The sequence below is a fragment of the Rhinichthys klamathensis genome, unplaced genomic scaffold (assembly GCF_029890125.1).
Source record: "Rhinichthys klamathensis goyatoka isolate OS25496 unplaced genomic scaffold, OSU_Roscu_1.1 h1tg000155l_1, whole genome shotgun sequence".
Lineage (NCBI taxonomy): Eukaryota > Metazoa > Chordata > Actinopteri > Cypriniformes > Leuciscidae > Rhinichthys > Rhinichthys klamathensis.
The window spans coordinates 1269239-1287500 of NW_026606690.1; the positions used below are offsets into that span (position 1 = coordinate 1269239).

At 46.6% G+C, this 18262-nt stretch overlaps 1 protein-coding gene across 1 annotated transcript in view; it reads left to right on the forward strand.

Annotated features, from left to right (window-relative positions):
* Window positions 1-18262, forward strand: part of ppp1r21 (protein phosphatase 1, regulatory subunit 21) — a 68669-nt gene that overhangs the window by 47395 nt on the left and 3012 nt on the right. The window contains exons 16-21 of the mRNA XM_056258593.1: window positions 641-733; window positions 803-1066; window positions 3241-3276; window positions 3437-3553; window positions 14559-14657; window positions 14738-14866. Coding sequence (XP_056114568.1) covers window positions 641-733; window positions 803-1066; window positions 3241-3276; window positions 3437-3553; window positions 14559-14657; window positions 14738-14866 — 738 coding nt within the window. The remainder of the gene's footprint in view (window positions 1-640; window positions 734-802; window positions 1067-3240; window positions 3277-3436; window positions 3554-14558; window positions 14658-14737; window positions 14867-18262) is intronic.

The window sequence follows — 18262 nt, forward strand, 5'->3', positions numbered from 1 at the left end:
CGCCACAGTAAACATGACTCGTGTCGTTCTCCCGCGGCCCTCACTCGTCCTGCTCGCCACAGTAAACATGATGAATGGCGACTGTAGAACGCAAAAGCCGAATCCCGGACATTTTGGGCGATCTCGAAATCCCGGGCAGACTCATCACGGAGACTCACTAGTAGCCTAGACTTATTGTTTAACTACTGCGCTCCGTTACCGGTAGGCGTGGCCTCCTAGGGCAGCGAAGCAAGTGCATTCTGGGAGTTGTTGTCTTTCATCCACATAAGCCAAAAATACATTTTCTGGCTTTTCTCAGTCTAGAAAGCTCCAAATTCAAAAATAATTTCACATTTCTTCTACATAAATGACCCATTTTAAATACACATTCATCTTTCCAGAGGTGAAGTATCCCTTTAAGCACTTGATCTTGATATGATGTTTTTTCAGTGACGGAGATATATTCACTGATAGTTACAGTGTTTTCTCTCACTGTAACACAGCCTCTTGTAGCTAATTGAGTTATTTGACGGTCAGCATCGGTCAAAGCACAATATATTTGACAATCGTGGAAAGCACCTCACAAAATAAATGGACAGCTACAAGGCCTATTTGCACAGTTCAGTCCTGTGAATGTTGGTGTGTTTTCTTGTGTTTTCAGGTCAGATCAGAATCGGTGCCGTACAGAGAAGCTTTAGCAAACCGACATGTTCTGACGAGCTCTTCTGAGAGTCGAGAGGGACTCATGCAGCAGGTACCTGAACCCGTCTGTCTGTCTGTCGGTCTGTCCAACCGTCCGTCTGACGGGGTGTGTGTTTGTCAGGTTGTCCAGAGTCAGGAGAAGATGTGTCGTCTGGAGCAGGAGAAGGAGCACTGGCTGCTGGAGGCTCAGCTGGGTCAGGTGCGTTTACAGAAAGAGACTCAGCGCATCGCTCAGCTGGAGGCTCAGATCCTCGCTGGGTTTCCAGCAGAACCACACAGCGCCGCTCAGATCCTCTCCGGGGCTCCAGCAGAACCACACAGCCCCGCTGACGGACACGGTGCTGCCCGTCCTGATAGTCCAGAGCCCGTCCAGGACACCAGCCTGGTGAGTTACCTAACCTACCTACCTAACCCTGGTGAATCCATGGTTCATCTCATCAGACACACCTGGACATGTTTTAAACAGAAGAAAATGTGCCGTGTTGATTGTGTGTAAGTGCAGGCCTTGCGTATAGTACTGTAAATGCATCAGAAATCATGGAATCCAACAGAATTATGAATAATGACTACATCAACACTTTTCTTTTCCATAAGTTTCCATGTATAGTAGATTTGTCAAAACTCTGTACCAAGCCGTTACTGAAATTGTAACAATGCAATGATACCAGGCTTTCTACAGCACTGGTAGTAGAGAGCCTCCCTGATAGACGACTGCATTCAGACGCTCCTGTGTGTGTTTGTGAAAGGTTGAGCCAATCACAGACATGATTTCATGAACATAGTGGTGATCAGAGGTGTTTAAGTTAGTCAGGAATCCATTTAGAGGTTCTCTTTTTAATATCCATTCGGTATCTCACTAAAGAACGCCTCTGGCGTGACCGACTGTGGAAGCACCAATTACACCACATCTGTCAGACTGACAGACCAATCAATACAGTGATCAGGTAGTCCCGATTCCCTGGTATATAACTCGCTGCAGCCACTGCTGCGTCATTCTATGCATATCCTCTTCACCGTGAAGATTGTGGAAGCTGTACTCACTGACGCATTTTGGATTTACTGCTTAACGGTATACAGACGAAGCCGACCGATAACGTCGCAAATGCGGAAAATCTATATATTGCTGTAAGGATTGCATTTTCTTGCGAGTGTGGGAAAACGTCTACTTCAAGGCGAGTTTTTCCACCCCTAAGGGAATTAAGAGCCTTACCTTCGAATCTAATACGATTCAGTTTGTATTAGATACCAAAAATAAGAGATTATTTTCAGAATTACTCTGTATACACTGCTCCGGGATAGTAAACCTACACGTCACGGTGAGAGTTTTCCAAACGAAGAGAGTGGAGAGTGATGGCCACGGCTAGAACAGCAGAGAGCATGGGAGGAAAGGACGCTCCCCTCGCATGTGCTCCTGTGGCCTATGGATTTTGGCGAGAGATTCACATTCGCTCTGTATATCATGCTTGGGTGTTAGGCATGCCCAAGCGGCGGTATCGAACCCAGTGGGCTGCCCTAACTGTTCTGGTTTTCCTACTAAGATCCGTGAAAGGAGACTTAGAGACTCAGCCCAGAGAGGAGATAAACAGCCTCCTGAGCCGGGTACCTGGGGTGAGATTATGGACGCAGAGTCCCCGGACCTCCCCCTCTCTTTGGAGATGCCCTCGCGGGTATAGTGGGGAAGATGATGATGAAGATGAGGAATTATCCCTCATATTATCAATTATCCAATTATCCCTATATCTTCTAGACGGAAGCACCGTCCTTCCAATCCCCAAGGGGGCAAGAAGAGGCGGGCTAGATAGGAATGAGCCTCGTTTACCACAGGGGGGGACAAAGAGCAGCTCCTAGGGTTTTCTGCTCCACCCCCCCTTAGAGTTCAACACTTTTCTTCCTCCCCCGGGGAAACAAAGAAAGTTAAGTGTGAATGGCCCCAGTTCAAGCGTTTCAATGGCCAGTTCAGCAGGTTCATTCACCATTATGAGAGGAATGGTGGCACAAGTTCCCATGGTGCCCCCTGCGATTATTCCCCTACCTCCACCCACGGGGTTAATGATGAGGTCAGGAGAGGATGTTTGCACAAGCAAAAGTTGTGTGAAAATAAAAGAAATCAAAGACGCTTATTTCCATATAGACATTTTTCCTCCTCACAGGAAATTTAGCAGGTTTTCTTTTCAGGGCAAAGCCTACGAGTATTTGAGGATCCCATTCGATTTGTGTCTAGCTCCAAGAGTATTTACCAAATGTTAAGTAACCTGACATTTTGTTCAGTGCAGCCTCACCAATCCTTTCATAGTTACTGACAAACACACTATGTAGATTATTTCACCGTTTTAAAAATGCAAAATGGTTCACTTGTGTGATGCGCAGACATGATGCGTGAGAGTTGAGCAGTATTCAGGCGTGCGGCTCAGGGATTCACAGGAACTGCATAAGCAGGTTCACATGTGTTTGAAAAGCTCTGGAAACACTGATTGTTTTAAAAATGTATATATATATATATATCAATTTTTAAATTTTGGTGCAGCTGTAATTTTTTTTATCATATGTCTCTATTATCAGGTCGGCATTTTAACCATCACGTCCTGCGGCGAGAGCGTATGTATTCATGTTTTACTTTCTTAAATAACCTTATCTGCATATTCAGATTCATACATCATATTCTATATCATAATCATCTCTCCAGCCTATTTGAAACCATGGTGCTAAATGAAGCCGCTCATGTCATGTTGATGATGATGATGTTTGTGTGCCGTAGGCTGCAGATCAGGAATCTCGTGAGCATCTGATCAAAACTCATTACATGAGCCGCGTTTCAGAACTGACTTCTCAACTGCAGATTTGTGACAGCAAAGCCGTCCACTTCCACGCTGAGGTCAGTACTCAGCACACCACAGTACTCAACACTTATAACTCTGTCTCCTCTCCACCAATAAGCTGGTGTGTGTGGGGGTGCTGGCGCAATATGGCTGCCGTCGCATCATCCAGGTGGATGCTGCACATTGGTGGTGGTTGAGGAGATTTCCCCGTTCTATGTAAAGCGCTTTGAGTACCCAGAAAAGCGCTATATAAATGTAACGAATTATTATTATTAACACACCACAGTCCTCAACGCACCACAGTCCTCAACGCGCTCAGTCCTCAACGCACCACAGTCCTCAACGCGCTCAGTCCTCAACGCGCTCAGTCCTCAACGCACCACAGTCCTCAACGCGCTCAGTCCTCAACGCACCACAGTACTCAACACACCACAGTACTCAACCACCACAGTCCTCAACGCACCACAGTCCTCAACGCGCTCAGTCCTCAACCACCACAGTACTCAACACACCACAGTCCTCAACACACCACAGTACTCAAAACACCACAGTCCTCAACACTCTCAGTCCTCAACGCACCACAGTCCTCAACGCGCTCAGTCCTCAACGCACCACAGTCCTCAACACACCACAGTCCTCAACACTCTCAGTCCTCAACGCACCACAGTCCTCAACGCGCTCAGTCCTCAACGCACCACAGTCCTCAACACACCACAGTCCTCAACACACCACAGTACTCAAAACACCACAGTCCTCAACACTCTCAGTCCTCAACGCACCACAGTCCTCAACACTCTCAGTCCTCAAGACACCACAGTCCTCAACGCGCTCAGTCCTCAACGCGCTCAGTCCTCAAGAGACCAGTCCTCAACGCGCTCAGTCCTCAAGACACCAAAGTACTCAACACTCTCAGTCCTCAACGCGCTGTCCTCAACACGCTCAGTCCTCAACGCGCTCAGTCCTCAACACACCACAGTCCTCAATGCACCACAGTCCTGAACACACTACAGTCCTCAATGCACCACAGTCCTCAACACTCTCAGTCCTCAACGCACCACAGTCCTCAACACGTTCAGTCCTCAACACTCTCAGTCCTCAGCACACCACAGTCCTCAGCACTCTCAGTCCTCAACGCACCACAGTCCTCAACACACCACAGTACTCAAAACACCACAGTACTCAACACACCACAGTACTCAACGCACCACAGTCCTCAACACTCTCAGTCCTCAAGACACCACAGTCCTCAACACTCTCAGTCCTCAAGACACCACAGTCCTCAACATGCTCAGTCCTCAACGCGCTCAGTCCTCAACGCGCTCAGTCCTCAACACGCTCAGTCCTCAAGACACCAAAGTACTCAACACTCTCAGTCCTCAACGTGCTCAGGCCTCAAGACACCACAGTACTCAAGACTCTCAGTCCTCAACGCGCTCAGTCCTCAACACTCTCAGTCCTCAACGCACCACAGTCCTCAACACGTTCAGTCCTCAACACGCTCAGTCCTCAACGCACCACAGTCCTCAACACACCACAGTACTCAAAACACCACAGTACTCAACACACCACAGTCCTCAATGCACCACAGTCCTCAACACTCTCAGTCCTCAACGCGCTGTCCTCAACACGCTCAGTCCTCAACACACCACAGTCCTCAACGCACCACAGTCCTCAACGCACCACAGTCCTCAACACTTTCAGTCCTCAACGCACCACAGTCCTCAACGCACCACAGTCCTCAACGCACCACAGTCCTCAACACTCTCAGTCCTCAACGCACCACAGTCCTCAACACTCTCACCCCCAATTTCCACCAACTGCGGAACGGCTGCGGAGTCAATAGGTTTCCATTAAAGTCAATGTGTGCATTTTCACTGACTGCGGAACGGCTGCGTTTCGACTCCGTCCCAGCTCCGGCGACCGCAGCCCTCCGGAGAAGATATGCAGAGTTTCTATTTTTGCTGGATGCCGGAGAGCGCCGTAGGAAGTCGAGCACAGAAACTAAATAAAACATCCGGTAATTTCCAAAATAAAAATATAGTTTTCCCTTTTCCAACAAGAACAATAGTTAACTTTATTTACACAGCCTACTACTTTCCCAATACATTCAAAAAGGAACCCAAATAAACATTTAGCATTTTATAAGTTGATTATATTTAATTATAAATATTGTACTAGAATCACAATAATCTCCACAAAAAAGGGAGATCAGAAGGTCAGCACATAGTTGTTTCCCCTGTACACCTCTGGATGTAAACAAACTGTTGCTGGTTTTGTGGTTCTGTTTATAGAAACTACATCCTGTTATATCGCGCAATCAAACGTAAATTCGCGAGATATCGTGTGTCCTCGTGACTTCAGCTGTCAGTCATGGCCCCAGCCGTTCCGCAACAAATCCGTATCTGGTAGGTATTGAAGGACGGCGGAGCACGGGTCCGACACGCAGCGGAGCCGATCCGCAGCCGTTCTGCAGTTGGTGGAAATCCGGGGTGAGTCCTCAACGCACCACAGTCCTCAACGCACCACAGTCCTCAACACACCAAAGTACGCAGCACTCTGTGCTCAACGCACCACAGTCCTCAACGCACCACAGTCCTCAACGCACCACAGTCCTCAACACTCTCAGTCCTCAAGGCACCACAGTCCTCAATGCACCACAGTCCTCAACGCACCACAGTCCTCAACACTCTCAGTCCTCAACGCACCACAGTTCTCAACACACAACAGTCCTCAACGCACCACAGTCCTCAACACACCACAGTAGTCAACGCACCACAGTCCTCAACACTCTCAGTCCTCAACGCACCACAGTCCTCAACACACAACACGTTCAGTCCTCAACACCCTCAGTCCTCAACACGCTCGGTCCTCAACACCCTCAGTCCTCAACACCCTCTGTCCTCAACACGTTCAGTCCTCAACACCCTCAGTCCTCAACACCCTCAGTCCTCAACACGCTCGGTCCTCAACACCCTCTGTCCTCAACACCCTCAGTCCTCAACACCCTCTGTCCTCAGCACACTCTGTCCTCAACACGTTCAGTCCTCAACACCCTCTGTCCTCAGCACACTCTGTCCTCAACACGTTCAGTCCTCAACACGCTCAGTCCTCAACACACTCAGTCCTCAACACGTTCAGTCCTCAACACCCTCAGTCCTCAACACGCTCAGTCCTCAACACGCTCAGTCCTCAACACTCTCAGTCCTCAACACCCTCAGTCCTCAACACCCTCAGTCCTCAACACCCTCAGTCCTCAACACGCTCAGTCCTCAACACCCTCAGTCCTCAACACGCTCAGTCCTCAACACCCTCAGTCCTCAACACCCTCAGTCCTCAACACCCTCAGTCCTCAACACCCTCAGTCCTCAACACGCTCAGTCCTCAACACCCTCAGTCCTCAACACCCTCAAGTCCTCAACACCCTCAGTCCTCAACACGCTCAGTCCTCAACACCCTCTGTCCTCAGCACGCTCAGTCCTCAACACCCTCAGTCCTCAACACCCTCAGTCCTCAACACCCTCTGTCCTCAGCACACTCAGTCCTCAACACCCTCAGTCCTCAACACCCTCAGTCCTCAACACCCTCAGTCCTCAACACGCTCAGTCCTCAACACGCTCAGTCCTCAACACGCTCAGTCCTCAACACACTCAGTCCTCAACACGTTCAGTCCTCAACACCCACAGTCCTCAACACTCTCAGTCCTCAACGCGCTCAGTCCTCAAGACACCACAGTACTCAACACACCAAAGTATTCAACGCGCTCAGTCCTACACGTGCTCAGTCCTCAACACACCACAGTCCTCAACGCTGTAAGGACTGGGCTAAAAGGGTGAATCTGAATAACTAAATACATCCTGCTAAAGACCCAAAAAGCCTGGAATGTAAATTTACACACACACACACGCACACACATACGCATCCCCCACAAGTGAAGACCACACTCAGGACAGAGCGTGGTGTCCAGTTACGAGACATTTTTATGACGGACTGGAATGTCCCAAAGAAGGTGATTCTAAAGAGAAAGAAACTTCTCTTTTTAAAAGACATTTAACCAGATATATTTGATGTGTTTTTATGTGTGTCCAGTTGCCCATGTCACATTGGAATGACTGTGATTCTATCGTAGCTTAGAGTGAATTATAAATACCTTCATTATGCATTTTAAATATAACTGTCTATTTCCATAACTTATACACATAGTTCTGGACACCTCCCGAATGCTTTCGGTGTGATCAATCAGAATACGTACAGTAATATCCAGTAAAATATAGTTTACTATGTTTTCCATCTTTGGAGTGAAAAGAGACCAAAACTATCATCACTGGTGTTCTTAGTTAACAGCGTTTACGACCCAAAGGAATGTTCACAGAACTGTGGCTCTCTCTGAATTCTAACCAAGGAGGAGAAATGAATCCTGTATTCATATATATATGCTATTATACATCCACTTGAGAATTGTATGAACGATGTATCTAAGTTCCCTATTTCATGAGTTGCCTTTCTGTGGTTTGGTCTATGTTTCTCGACAACTCTAATGGGATAATGTTTCAAACTTTGCCAACTAATGTTTAACCAAATCCATTTGTGGCAAGTTTGGTCTCGATAAACTCCAATCTTCGTTCCCCATTTGTTAATTGACATTACATTTTGCTAAACTTTGTGACACATTAGTATTATAAGAATTGTGAAGATTCTTCTCTTAAACACCCAATGAAACTAGTGATTTAAATGCCTGGTTATAACACAAAGGGTCATAAAACCTCCCTCCAAAGGGACAGCTCCTGATTGGACCCTCTTCCAAAAGAAGGCGGAAACGTCAGGTCTTCAAAAGGACAAACCGCAGGCTAAAGCCTTCTCTTACTCCGCTGGTCTCCTCGTCTGCTGAACAATGTAGTCGTTGACTCGATTTCCCCTCGGGAAATCCCTTTTTGCTCTTTTGTTTCGTCTAAAAGTTTCGTCTTTTTCTTAAGTGTCCTACCAAGTTCACCTCCCCAAAGGAGGCGAACTTAGCCGATCTATTTTCTTTGGTAATGTTACCTCCAAGACTTTAAACCTCTGTTCAACACGCGCGCCAAGCAGCACCACGTGACGCTTCCACACGAAGTTCACGCATGCGGCCAGACAGGAATGCCTCGACACAGAGAGACCATAACATAACTTGTGCAAGTATAATCTCTTTATAGAGCTTCTAAGAAGCTTTAAGATGATGTTTCGTGTTGTAATCGGAGAGGTGAATGTCTTAGGAGCAATCCTGCCAAGGTTCTCTCTTTCCTCCCTTTCTCTCTCTCTCTCTCTCTCTCTCTTACTCGCTCACGCGTGTAAGTTATCCATTGTCCAAACTTTACGCATTTCTCGTTCATTGATGTCACACGCTCAGTCCTCAACACGCTCAGTCCTCAACACACTCAGTCCTCAACACGTTCAGTCCTCAACACCCACATTGTATTGTTCATTGATGTCTATGTGTTTGTAAATACATATATATCCCGTGTAACCGTAGTAAATACATAAGTAGTCATGCCTCTATTAAATTATTTATATATTCATTTGATTGATGTGCTGTCTCTTTGCTCAATTTCAAGTCCCTTAAGTGCAAAAGATCTTATGCTACAAGCTTACTAAAATTAAAAATACCTTAGAGTATGTGTTGTGTTTATAGGGCGGGAAACCCAATTCTTCTGGCCAGAGAATTGAGTTTCCTGAAATCCTATAAAGTAAGATGATATTGTGGATCCCACAAATATTATCCTGACAATTGAGCTAATTCATTTTACCTGTTTTGTGAAACGTGGTCCGTGTAATTAATTGCAATCAACTTGTGGTTAATTTCAAGGATTCACATGCATGCAGGTAAAATGACAGATCCTCCCTTATCGGGAGACTTATTAACATGTAAGACTGATCTAATCCAAACATGTATGAATAATTATTAATTACCAATTATTAATTATGATATGCAAATTCCCCACGGATTAGATCCGCCCTGAATCCTTACAACGCGCTCAGTCCTCAACGCGCTTAGTCCTCAACGCACTCAGTCCTCAAGACACCACAGTACTCAACACTCTCAGTCCTCAACACCCTCAGTCCTCAACACGCTCAGTCCTCAACACGCTCAGTCCTCAACACCCTCAGTCCTCAACACCCTCAGTCCTCAACACGCTCAGTCCTCAACACGCTCAGTCCTCAACACGTTCAGTCCTCAACACACTCAGTCCTCAACACGTTCAGTCCTCAACACCCTCAGTCCTCAACACCCTCTGTCCTCAGCACACTCAGTCCTCAACACCCTCAGTCCTCAACACCCTCTGTCCTCAGCACACTCAGTCCTCAACACTCTCAGTCCTCAACACCCTCAGTCCTCAACACGTTCAGTCCTCAACACCCTCAGTCCTCAACACGCTCAGTCCTCAACACCCTCAGTCCTCAACACGTTCAGTCCTCAACACCCTCAGTCCTCAACACCCTCTGTCCTCAGCACACTCAGTCCTCAACACACTCAGTCCTCAACACCCTCAGTCCTCAACACCCTCTGTCCTCAACACCCTCAGTCCTCAGCACACTCAGTCCTCAGCACACTCAGTCCTCAACACCCTCTGTCCTCAGCACACTCAGTCCTCAACACTCTCAGTCCTCAACACCCTCAGTCCTCAACACGTTCAGTCCTCAACACCCTCAGTCCTCAACACGCTCAGTCCTCAACACCCTCAGTCCTCAACACGTTCAGTCCTCAACACCCTCAGTCCTCAACACCCTCTGTCCTCAGCACACTCAGTCCTCAACACGCTCAGTCCTCAACACCCTCAGTCCTCAACACCCTCAGTCCTCAACACGTTCAGTCCTCAACACCCTCAGTCCTCAACACCCTCTGTCCTCAGCACACTCAGTCCTCAACACCCTCAGTCCTCAACACCCTCTGTCCTCAACACCCTCAGTCCTCAACACGTTCAGTCCTCAACACCCTCAGTCCTCAACACCCTCAGTCCTCAGCACACTCAGTCCTCAACACCCTCAGTCCTCAACACCCTCAGTCCTCAACACGTTCAGTCCTCAACACCCTCAGTCCTCAACACCCTCTGTCCTCAGCACACTCAGTCCTCAACACCCTCAGTCCTCAACACCCTCTGTCCTCAGCACACTCAGTCCTCAACACTCTCAGTCCTCAACACCCTCAGTCCTCAACACCCTCTGTCCTCAGCACACTCAGTCCTCAACACCCTCAGTCCTCAACACCCTCAGTCCTCAACACCCTCAGTCCTCAGCACACTCAGTCCTCAACACGCTCAGTCCTCAACACGCTCAGTCCTCAACACACTCAGTCCTCAACACCCTCAGTCCTCAACACCCTCAGTCCTCAGCACCCTCAGTCCTCAGCACACTCAGTCCTCAACACACTCAGTCCTCAACACCCTCAGTCCTCAACACCCTCAGTCCTCAGCACCCTCAGTCCTCAGCACACTCAGTCCTCAACACGCTCAGTCCTCAACACACTCAGTCCTCAACACGCTCAGTCCTCAACACGCTCAGTCCTCAACACGCTCAGTCCTCAACACACTCAGTCCTCAACACCCTCAGTCCTCAACACGCTCAGTCCTCAACACGTTCAGTCCTCAACACACTCAGTCCTCAACACGCTCAGTCCTCAACACTCTCAGTCCTCATCACCCTCAGTCCTCAACACGCTCAGTCCTCAACACGCTCAGTCCTCAACACGTTCAGTCCTCAACACTCTCAGTCCTCAACACCCTCAGTCCTCAACACGCTCAGTCCTCAACACGCTCAGTCCTCAACACACTCAGTCCTCAACACGTTCAGTCCTCAACACCCTCAGTCCTCAACACGCTCAGTCCTCAACACGCTCAGTCCTCAACACTCTCAGTCCTCAACACCCTCAGTCCTCAACACGCTCAGTCCTCAACACGCTCAGTCCTCAACACTCTCAGTCCTCAACACCCTCAGTCCTCAACACGCTCAGTCCTCAACACCCTCAGTCCTCAACACGCTCAGTCCTCAACACGTTCAGTCCTCAACACCCTCAGTCCTCAACACGCTCAGTCCTCAACACGCTCAGTCCTCAACACGTTCAGTCCTCAACACACTCAGTCCTCAACACCCTCAGTCCTCAACACGCTCAGTCCTCAACACCCTCAGTCCTCAACACGCTCAGTCCTCAACACCCTCAGTCCTCAACACCCTCAGTCCTCAACACCCTCAGTCCTCAACACGCTCAGTCCTCAACACGCTCAGTCCTCAACACGCTCAGTCCTCAACACCCTCTGTCCTCAGCACACTCAGTCCTCAACACCCTCAGTCCTCAACACCCTCAGTCCTCAACACACTCAGTCCTCAACACGCTCAGTCCTCAACACGCTCAGTCCTCAACACCCTCAGTCCTCAACACCCTCTGTCCTCAACACCCTCAGTCCTCAACACCCTCTGTCCTCAGCACACTCAGTCCTCAACGCGCTCAATCCTCAACACGCTCGGTCCTCAACACGCTCATCTCTCAACACACTAGTTTAGATTGGCCTGCTGTGAATCATGAATATTCAACCTGCGCCACAGAAGTTTGGCCTCTCTATTGCCATCTGTGGCTGATCCATGAAACTACATGTCACTATCAGAGTAGTGCTCATGGTTACCTGCACGCTGACAGTAAAAACTTTTTTCTGTGTAGATAAGCGGGTTTTTTTTTAGCTTAACTGAACAGCTTCAGAGTTATTGGAATGGTTATATGATGTTTTTCGGGTTGAATGGTGGCCGTCTCGCCCCACCCCGGTGCCTGTGAGCGGAAAAACCACACTTGCAACTTTGGGCCGGTGGTTCACTGTCTTCAAACTGTCTTGCTCTCTCTCGCTCCCTCGCGCATATTAATCAAAATCAATTGAGAATTGACACGATCGTAAAAGATCGGAAGACCGAAGTTCACGTGGAGCATTCGGATATTTTTTTCCCCTGCATTACCGCTGGAAGTGAATTGTGCTAAAAAACGTTGCCTTATCTTCTCTGAAATTCAGCTGAAATAAAAAACACTTTCAATAAACAAAAAAAAAAAACATTCCAGTGATTAAAGGCACATTATGCAAGATTTGTACCTTAGTATAACAGCTTCAAAGGGGTATCAGGCCGTGAGTGCAGAGACGCTCTGCGTGAGTGGTATTTACGACAGTAACGTTAAATACAAGTCCTCCACAGCGACTTTAGGGGGCGCTGTTTGACAAAAACGGAATTCCTGCATAGTGTGCCTTTAAGCTTACAGAAGCAAAAACATCCTACGAGCAAATAGGCATTATATCTGCCACTGTGGTTTTGGCACCGGTTGGCAATAGGTGATTTACAGTGAGATCAACAAACGTCTCTGTTTAGAGTGGTTACAGACATGACATAAACACATGAGATCTAGTGACGTAACCCTGGAATTCACCACAAAAAAAACCTGACAGCTCAAAATGTAAATTAATATTGTAAGCTTGCTTTAGTGAATTTGGGTAAAGAAACAAGACTGTGTTGAGTACATATTTTTTTTACCTTGTATAATCTTGAGTTATTAGATACATAGTTGAATAGCTATATAATATCTGAACTAATGATATGTTTATTGTGAGCATGGAGCGTTTTGTACGGCTGTGGTGTTTGTGAGTGTTTCAGCAGTAGTGCAGTGAGTCAGAAGCACATGCTGTCTGCTGTGTGACTGATTCTTTCACTGCATATTCAGACCCGCTGAAAAAAACCCTGACCAGATGAACCTTAGTGGATCTTAGTTTAGTGTGAATGTTCTGGAAGTGTTTGCTTGTGCACTGAAGAGTTACAAAGCATCCTGTCATGCCACAATAAACATTTAAATACATTATTCTTTTTTAAAGAATAATAATTTTGCACTGTAAATATAAGCGATCGTTACATTTAGAGATCGACCAATATTGATTTGTTTTATAACCGATACCGATACCAATTATTTGCATGTTTATGTAACCGATATATATTTATTTATTGTTTTATTTAACACTTTTTAAATAATGTAATTTTTGTATTTTCACTCCCTCCTTACATACAAAACAAAACACACTTCTACATCAATAAGTCATAAAGAGTGCATATACAGTGTGTGCGATAAATAAATGACAAGAGAGTCTATCAACTCCCCATAAATATAAGCATTTGTTGTAAAGTACAGTTTTAAAAGGTTTATGTGTTGTTTGATAGGCTAAAGAGTGAAGAGAATGGAAAACGCTGGAATATTCGCTGGTTCAGCTAACATTGTCAGAAAAATAAACAAAACAGTGAATACATCATCGCAGTTACCGAGTCTATTTCATCTGGCATGTTATCAGAATTATTAATCATGTTTTTGTTGGTTTAGATTATGAAATACCTGACTGTGTGCAGTGTGTTTACAAAGAACGTCTCTTGCGAAGATAATGAATTCCCACAGAGTTGTAATTATTTATGTTTTTTTTTAGCAAAATAAAAGTAATATAGTAGATGTTAATATAATTTAAGGAGTTTTAAAAAAAAGTGGGGCGTGTTAAAAACTGCATACGGTGGCCATGCTGAAACATCAACCCAGTGAGTGAACGGCACTATGAACGTGACTGCACGAGACTAATGATTAGCAGACAACATAGAGAAACTTAAATTCAGCACTTTTATTTCAAACATACATTCAATTATGGCTGTTTTATTTAATTAATGTAAAGTTACGTCTTTATTGAGACAGGATTTGGCGGATTACGTGACTTCGTCTCTATTTTTTTAGCGCCAGTTTAAACTAAATAAGCATTTATGTAACATATCATATTTGTGCATATCTCATTTGTGCATTATTGGCTGTTATATTAAATAAAGTTTATAATTAAGGGATGCAAGTTATTTTACCCTTAAACACCGTTGTTGACTCGTCTCCCGTCAGACGCTGTGGTTTAATGGCGGTCTTGCGTGCAATTCTCAAAATGGTGAATCCGATATTACAAAACCGATACCAATTATGGGAAAATGCTTAAATATCGGGAAAAATATCGGGAAAATTCTAATTACATAGCATGTCATTGTTTTCTCTTTCAGTGCCGAGCTGTTGCCAAACGCCTTACCATCGCAGAAAAATCACGTGAGACTTTGACAGAGGAACTGAAGCTGGCTAATCAGAACATCACTCGCCTACAGGTACTAACAGACGTGCTCGGCTAAGTCAGTCCTTCTGAAGTCTGTAGTTTTGGTGACGTCTCTCTTGGTGTGTTGATCAGGATGAGCTCAGCACCACGAAGAGGAGCTACGAAGATCAGCTGAGCATGATGAGCGACCACCTGTGCAGCATGAACGACACGCTCAGCAAGCAGCGCGACGAGATTGACACGCTCAAGCTCACCTCCAAGGTCAGACGCCTCACGCTTCAGATGTTTGTTACAAAGTGATAATGAACACAGTGTTGAGTTAGTGTTCATCAGACTCTGTGTAGATCAGGCTCTGTGTAGATCAGACTCTGTGTAGATCAGGCTCTGTGTAGATCAGACTCTGTGTAGATCAGGCTCTGTGTAGATCAGACTCTGTGTAGATCAGGCTCTGTGTAGATCAGGCTCTGTGTAGATCAGGCTCTGTGTAGATCAGACTCTGTGTAGATCAGGCTCTGTGTAGATCAGGCTCTGTGTTGAGTTAGTGTAGATCAGGCTCTGTGTAGATCAGGCTCTGTGTAGATCAGACTCTGTGTAGATCAGGCTCTGTGTAGATCAGGCTCTGTGTAGATCAGGCTCTGTGTAGATCAGGCTCTGTGTAGATCAGGCTCTGTGTAGATCAGGCTCTGTGTTGAGTTAGTGTAGATCAGGCTCTGTGTAGATCAGGCTCTGTGTAGATCAGACTCTGTGTAGATCAGGCTCTGTGTAGATCAGGCTCTGTGTAGATCAGGCTCTGTGTAGATCAGGCTCTGTGTAGATCAGGCTCTGTGTAGATCAGGCTCTGTGTAGATCAGGCTCTGTGTAGATCAGGCTCTGTGTAGATCAGACTCTGTGTAGATCAGGCTCTGTGTAGATCAGACTCTGTGTAGATCAGGCTCTGTGTAGATCAGACTCTCTGTAGATCAGACTCTGTGTAGATCAGGCTCTGTGTAGATCAGGCTCTGTGTAGATCAGGCTCTGTGTAGATCAGACTCTCTGTAGATCAGGCTCTGTGTAGATCAGGCTCTGTGTAGATCAGGCTCTGTGTTGAGTTAGTGTAGATCAGGCTCTGTGTAGATCAGGCTCTGTGTAGATCAGGCTCTGTGTAGATCAGACTCTGTGTAGATCAGGCTCTGTGTAGATCAGACTCTGTGTAGATCAGGCTCTGTGTAGATCAGACTCTCTGTAGATCAGACTCTGTGTAGATCAGACTCTGTGTAGATCAGGCTCTGTGTAAATCAGGCTCTGTGTAGATCAGACTCTGTGTAGATCAGGCTCTGTGTAGATCAGGCTCTGTGTAGATCAGGCTCTGTGTAGATCAGGCTCTGTGTAGATCAGGCTCTGTGTAGATCAGACTCTGTGTAGATCAGACTCTGTGTAAATCAGGCTCTGTGTAGATCAGGCTCTGTGTAGATCAGACTCTGTGTAGATCAGGCTCTGTGTAGATCAGACTCTGTGTAGATCAGGCTCTGTGTAGATCAGACTCTGTGTAGATCAGACTCTGTGTAGATCAGGCTCTGTGTAGATCAGACTCTGTGTAGATCAGGCTCTGTGTAGATCAGACTCTGTGTAGATCAGGCTCTGTGTAGATCAGGCTCTGTGTAGATCAGGCTCTGTGTAGATCAGGCTCTGTGTAGATCAGGCTCTGTGTAGATCAGGCTCTGTGTAGATCAGGCTCTGTGTAGATCAGGCTCTGTGTAGATCAGGCTCTGTGTAGATCAGGCTCTGTGTTGAGTTAGTGTAGATCAGACTCTGTGTAGATCAGGCTCTGTGTAGATCAGGCTCTGTGTAGATCAGGCTCTGTGTTGAGTTAGTGTAGATCAGACTCTGTGTAGATCAGGCTCTGTGTAGATCAGGCTCTGTGTAGATCAGACTCTGTGTAGATCAGGCTCTGTGTAGATCAGGCTCTGTGTAAATCAGGCTCTGTGTAGATCAGACTCTGTGTAGATCAGGCTCTGTGTAGATCAGGCTCTGTGTAGATCAGGCTCTGTGTAGATCAGGCTCTGTGTAGATCAGACTCTGTGTAGATCAGGCTCTGTGTAGATCAGACTCCGTGTAGATCAGGCTCTGTGTAGATCAGGCTCTGTGTAGATCAGACTCTGTGTAGATCAGGCTCTGTGTAGATCAGGCTCTGTGTAGATCAGACTCTGTGTAGATCAGACTCTGTGTAGATCAGACTCTGTGTAGATCAGGCTCTGTGTAGATCAGACTCTGTGTAGATCAGGCTCTGTGTAGATCAGACTCTAGATCAGGCTCTGTGTTGAGTTAGTGTAGATCAGGCTCTGTGTAGATCAGACTCTGTGTAGATCAGACTCTGTGTAGATCAGGCTCTGTGTAGATCAGGCTCTGTGTAGATCAGGCTCTGTGTAGATCAGACTCTGTGTAGATCAGACTCTGTGTAGATCAGGCTCTGTGTAGATCAGGCTCTGTGTAGATCAGGCTCTGTGTTGAGTTAGTGTAGATCAGACTCTGTGTAGATCAGACTCTGTGTAGATCAGACTCTGTGTAGATCAGACTCTGTATAGATCAGACTCTGTGTAGATCAGACTCTGTGTAGATCAGGCTCTGTGTAGATCAGGCTCTGTGTAGATCAGGCTCTGTGTAGATCAGGCTCTGTGTAGATCAGACTCTGTGTAGATCAGGCTCTGTGTAGATCAGGCTCTGTGTAGATCAGGCTCTGTGTAGATCAGGCTCTGTGTAGATCAGGCTCTGTGTTGAGTTAGGGTTAGGGTTAGTGTTCATCAGACTCTGTGTAGATCAGGCTCTGTGTAGATCAGGCTCTGTGTAGATCAGGCTCTGTGTAGATCAGGCTCTGTGTAGATCAGGCTCTGTGTTGAGTTAGTGTAGATTAGACTCTGTGTAGATCAGGCTCTGTGTAGATCAGGCTCTGTGTAGATCAGGCTCTGTGTAGATCAGGCTCTGTGTAGATCAGACTCTGTGTAGATCAGACTCTGTGTAGATCAGACTCTGTGTAGATCAGACTCTGTGTAGATCAGACTCTGTGTAGATCAGGCTCTGTGTAGATCAGGCTCTGTGTAGATCAGACTCTAGATCAGGCTCTGTGTAGATCAGACTCTGTGTAGATCAGGCTCTGTGTTGAGTTAGTGTAGATTAGACTCTGTGTAGATCAGGCTCTGTGTAGATCAGGCTCTGTGTAGATCAGACTCTGTGTAGATCAGGCTCTGTGTAGATCAGACTCTGTGTAGATCAGACTCTGTGTAGATCAGACTCTGTGTAGATCAGGCTCTGTGTAGATCAGGCTCTGTGTAGATCAGACTCTGTGTAGATCAGGCTCTGTGTAGATCAGACTCTGTGTAGATCAGACTCTGTGTAGATCAGACTCTGTGTAGATCAGGCTCTGTGTTGAGTTAGTGTAGATTAGACTCTGTGTAGATCAGGCTCTGTGTAGATCAGGCTCTGTGTAGATCAGACTCTGTGTAGATCAGGCTCTGTGTAGATCAGACTCTGTGTAGATCAGACTCTGTGTAGATCAGACTCTGTGTAGATCAGGCTCTGTGTAGATCAGGCTCTGTGTAGATCAGACTCTGTGTAGATCAGGCTCTGTGTAGATCAGACTCTGTGTAGATCAGACTCTGTGTAGATCAGACTCTGTGTAGATCA